This window comes from Vigna radiata, chromosome 7 (genome assembly GCF_000741045.1).
Source record: "Vigna radiata var. radiata cultivar VC1973A chromosome 7, Vradiata_ver6, whole genome shotgun sequence".
NCBI lineage: Eukaryota > Viridiplantae > Streptophyta > Magnoliopsida > Fabales > Fabaceae > Vigna > Vigna radiata.
In genome coordinates, this window is record NC_028357.1 from 14,772,729 (window position 1) to 14,777,461 (window position 4,733).

The 4,733-nt window shown below is 32.7% G+C and overlaps 1 protein-coding gene across 4 annotated transcripts; it reads left to right on the top strand.

The window, feature by feature from the left end:
• The first annotated feature begins 262 nt into the window (after positions 1 to 262).
• LOC106766701 lies at positions 263 to 3,415 on the top strand. 4 transcript variants are annotated; one of them, XM_014651419.2, is made up of 4 exons: positions 263 to 496; positions 692 to 916; positions 2,920 to 2,973; positions 3,133 to 3,415. In XM_014651419.2, the coding sequence occupies exons 1-4, from the start codon at positions 289 to 291 to the stop codon at positions 3,144 to 3,146; spliced, it is 501 nt and encodes a 166-aa protein (XP_014506905.2). In that variant the 5' UTR covers positions 263 to 288; the 3' UTR covers positions 3,147 to 3,415. The 4 variants fall into 4 exon arrangements, with proteins under 4 accessions (XP_014506905.2, XP_022638886.1, XP_014506906.2 ...); XM_022783165.1 differs by having other exon boundaries at positions 265 to 496; positions 722 to 916; XM_014651420.2 differs by having other exon boundaries at positions 266 to 481.
• The last annotated feature ends 1,318 nt before the right edge of the window (positions 3,416 to 4,733 follow it).

A 4,733-nucleotide genomic window follows, 5' to 3' on the forward strand; every position in this document is an offset into this window, starting at 1 on the left:
TTCAAATTAATAATGTAAGTAAAAGCTCAAAATTGTAATGAAACTTTGATAAGAACTATTACAAAATAATTAATTATAAAACATCAAAAAGGAGGTAAGTGACATTTGAAATTGAAAAGAGAGGTAAGCAAAACTCTCATAATTTAATTGCAGGCTAAAGTTCCGAATCAATTTTAGCCACTCCGCTTTCAAAATATGTTCTTCTCCAATTACTCTACTATCTTTGTTTTATCACTAACCATTTCCATTATTGCACTTACATGAATATTTTTGTTCGTTTTTCATTTGATGTATTGGAATTTATTATTGTGTTGGATGGATTGGGATGAAAACTACATGAATGTATGTACGAAAATTTCTATGGCTCTGTTCGTTGACATCATCCGTCTTCTTCCAAGACTTGGTCGAGCAAACTATGGCAACTCTGCAATTGGAGGAGAAGTTCTTACAGATTGCTTGATGAAAAGCTTGGAAAGCAAGGGTATTACGATGGGTGGTAAACATTACTTATTATATTTGTCAGTGATCATATAAAATAAATGGGACTGGGCAAAAGAAATTATATTGTACTAATTTATAATTAACTGTATTGTTATATACTAAAAATAACTTATCTATTTAAACTAAAAACTAATTAAAATGTTATTTAGTTCACTTAAAAATATCTGAACTTATTATTTTTTCAATTCAGTTAACTGGAAACTGTGCTTATTTTGTAAAGCAAGAATTAGACACTGCCCTACTTACGAAAATGAAAACCCAGCCTACGGTGACCCTACCCTAGTCCTGCCGGCGGCCGCTACCCACCGTGACCCTGGCATTTGTGGTCTGATCGAGGTTAGTCGTCGAGGGTCCCTGGCACATTGCTATTGCTCCAATTGTCCTTGTCGTGTTCGTTGCCGCACCGATCGTCAAGGTACGAAATGATTTGATTATTGTGTTCGAGTTTGCCTATTTTGCTTTTACCTCTATGCGTTGTTGCTTTACTTTCTAGGGTTTTGAGAAAAAAACCCTAGAAATCATCAAATGTTTTGTTATATGAGGATTTTGAACCCCAGGTATTTATCCCTTTATTGGTTGAATTTCATGTTTTGAATCATTTGCACATGTTAGGCCTCATGTTACTTTGTTGATTTTGAACACAGCTCTCTGACTTTGGACTTGCAAAATGGGCATCAACTTCATCATCACACATAATCTGCACAGCTCTCTGACTTTGATTTTAAACACTGTACCATGCTTTGCCAGTAGTTGTCCTGTTTATTGTGTATGAGATTATTGTGTATGAGATTATTGTGTAGCTAGAAAAGTTAAACCAAAACGAAGCCTCACATGCCTCTTGTTACATTTCGCAATAGAAAGTATGAAACGATTTCCCAAAATTATACCTATGAAGAGTTGGATACACAAATGTCTTATCCTTTTTAAGGGATAACCATCCTTATTATTGCAGCATTGAAAAGATCTTCAAAACAATTTTGAATCAACGCACACATATATGCATTACATTCTTATTTAAACAACCATAAAACTAAATCAAGTATCCTCAAAATTGTGGTCTACAATGTTACTACTCACATTCATTGCAAGTATCACACTCAACAGTTTCTGGTGTAGAGTGATTGTGATTTTACATTCTTCTCCCCACCACATCTTTATGTTATCCCCACCCAACAAATAAGTGGTCTGTCATCTTGAAATGCAGAGTTATAATCATTTATAGAAACTAGGTTAATGATGGCAGCGAGAGTTAGAGGTCTAGCCAAACAGTAGTTGTCCTGTTTGTTAGATCCTACCATTTGTTAATGGCAGTGAGAGTTTTGGTGATCTGTCATGTGATGAGGTTTTGTTTGGAGGCTTTTTGATGTTGAACGCTCTCTTGAGACAGTAACATAGAGTACAATGGTGTAACTTAACGTCACAGTTACAACTGAGTGAATCGTGCTTTTATGTCTTTATTAGAAAAGAAAATTATTCATGCAATACTTATAAGATAGTTTGATTTTTAATTCATTTTACCTTTCTATTATAGTAGTGTCTAAAAAGTGTTTAGATAGTCGACCAACTCTAATTGTGCTCAATTGTGTCAAACAAGTGTCTAAGATGTGTTGAAGAGATGACCCTACCAAAATCATTTTTCATTTGCGAGGTTGAGGGATGTTAGACACATAACGTTGACATTCTATTTTGTAGAAATGTTGGTGTTTCCTAGCATATAACAAAAGTAAACAGGTGTCTTGGTTGAAAGGTTGTGAAAAATCTGTTAGTTCAAGCTAATTACCTAACTTGCATGAATAATACTAATCATTATTTATACTAGCTTTTTGCTGACTCTCAACCACTNTTTATGGTTAAAATGAGTAAGAGTAACATCAGAGGTTGTAAAANATATGCTAGTTCAAACTAATTACCTTACAATACTTGTAATCAGTNNTNGTNGNNNCNNTCCTCTNACAAACTATCAACCTCTTTTTATGTTCTTTAATGAGAAGCTTTTAAATGCAATACTTTGCTACCATGTTCAGAGTGAGAGGTTGTGGGAATATTATTAATGCTTATGGAAGGTTTGTTAGTAATGTGCCTTTCCACATCTTTGTATTATTCTTGCATTTACACTACCATACCTATTCTAGTACTCCCTTATGGTCCACAACAGGTGATTTCAGTTCCTTGGTTCTTTACAAATACCTTAAATTATCAATAGGAACTTTTCTAATACCTCATTAAGTTATCTTTTTAAATCATAAAATACTGTATAGAAAACATCATATTTATACTGTATGTTGGTTATAATTATATTTATATTATTCTGAAATGAAGAATAATTTGAAAGTGTTGAGGTGATAGGATAGGAATAATTTGAATTACTCTGGCATGCTTGTATTAGTTTTGTATATATAATATTTGAAATTTGTGCAGGGAAGCTTGTCTGGGCAAAGACAAGGACAGCCCGTCTTTATCACCAAGCTAGAAGTATGTTCTCATATGCATGCTAAAATTATTTTAATCTTATTTTAATATGTTATTTCTATTTTTAATTTGGACAGCCTATTTTCATATTCCTGTATAGCTGTTTTCGTCTCGTTAGCTCTTTCCTGTATGATCCTGATGCTCATTTTGTTTTGTATGCAGGGTTACAGGAATAATTCTGCCTCTGAAACGTAAGTTCAGGACATTGTATTATCTCTTCCCAGCAGTATAGAAAATATTGTGTAATTCCCGGGGGAAGATGTCAGAGCTTGACAAATGGATACATGTTACAAGATATCAGAACTGTTTTCATCTTGCTATGTATCCTTGTGGCTTTAGCTTTAATTTTGAACTGTTTTTACAATGCAGAAGAATGTATATTTACGGTAACTGAACTATGAATTAAAAAACAGTTTATATAGTTCAGTTCAGTTTTCTTGAACTATTTTTTAGTTCAGTTCAGTTTATTTGAACTATATTATAGTTAACTATAATTGGTTTATAGTAGTGTAAATAGTGCAGTTTGTCCACCCCTAGATATTATATTTATGCTTCTGCCAAATAAAGAAAAAATAGCCTATCACCACCATGTTTGCCATATAATTTACAAATTAACAGTGGAGTTAAGAAGAGTAAATTCATAATTAATTTTTCTGAAAGTCAAACATTGTTCGGGAATCCTTACATGCATAACGTGAAAATCATGTTAATGATAATTGTCTACTTTAATAAATTGAGTGTTTTGAGAAGAGAGAATTATGTGAAAAAGTATTGTAATAATAATGGAATATTTTAGTAGCGGTATTTTTGGCTTTGTTCGATGCATGTGAAAAATCGTAGTATAGTTTGGCAGAAGTCAGTTTAGGAAGGGTTATGTTGATTCTGATATAGATTTGAGATGGAGAGACAGGCACGACTATTCATAAGCCTAACTTTTATGTATGTGTAAAATTAGGAAGAATATGGAATATTTGATAAGAAATTTTTATTGTGCTACATTCATTCCTTACTATTGCTATCACGCTGTGCTTGTACCCACGGTCATTGTAAGCTCGATTGTGGTCATTTTTATTGTGCGAATGTGGTTGTTTTTTTTTTGCATTTTTTTTTGCAAATGTGGTCAAATTAATATGTTGTTAATGTTTTTGTCCAAATACTATAACATTGTGGTGGAATTATGTAATCCTCTAAAATGCCAGTATTGTTGCATCTTTTTCCATTGTTGCTCGTTTTTCATGTTTCTAGGTTTCTATTATTATCTTGAAAATATATTTTTAATATAAGCCTGTTTTTCAGTTGGTACGTTTTAACAATGTGGGTTAGGGTTTGTTAACACGCGTACGCCTGTTTTTCAGTTGGTACGTTTTAACAATGTGTACCGGATTATAATAGACAAAAATATCCTCATTTATCATGGATTCTAAGTTTTAAGGTAAAGGATATTTAAATAATTTTCATTTTCAAAACTAAAAAAAAAAAAAACGAAACCCCCAAACCCTTACTCACCTCTCTCATTCCTCTCAACCTTTTCTCTTTCATCTCTCTCACTCCAACATTTTCTCTGTCATTCCTATTGCCCCAATTGAAAAAAAAAATCATAAACCTTTGCCTAACCCTTGTCCTTTTTCCTTTACACAAACAAAGTGTTTCTTTTTCCTTTCTCGGTTGGTATGGGATACATGATGTAAGATTACAACCTAGAATTGAAAGAATTGTACTCCTAGGGAATTCTTCTATATCAATTTCTTTAATTCCCTTATGTC

What these genes read in the sequence shown, in the direction of transcription:
- LOC106766701 (XM_014651419.2), top strand. Translation starts at nt 289, where the DNA reads ATGTATTGGAATTTATTATTGTGTTGGATGGATTGGGATGAAAACTAC. An exon ending in CAAGGGTATTACGATGGGTG is followed by an intron (nt 497 to 691) that starts GTAAACATTACT and finishes TTTTCAATTCAG; the next exon opens with TTAACTGGAAACTGTGCTTA. An exon ending in TTGCCGCACCGATCGTCAAG is followed by an intron (nt 917 to 2,919) that starts GTACGAAATGAT and finishes AAATTTGTGCAG; the next exon opens with GGAAGCTTGTCTGGGCAAAG.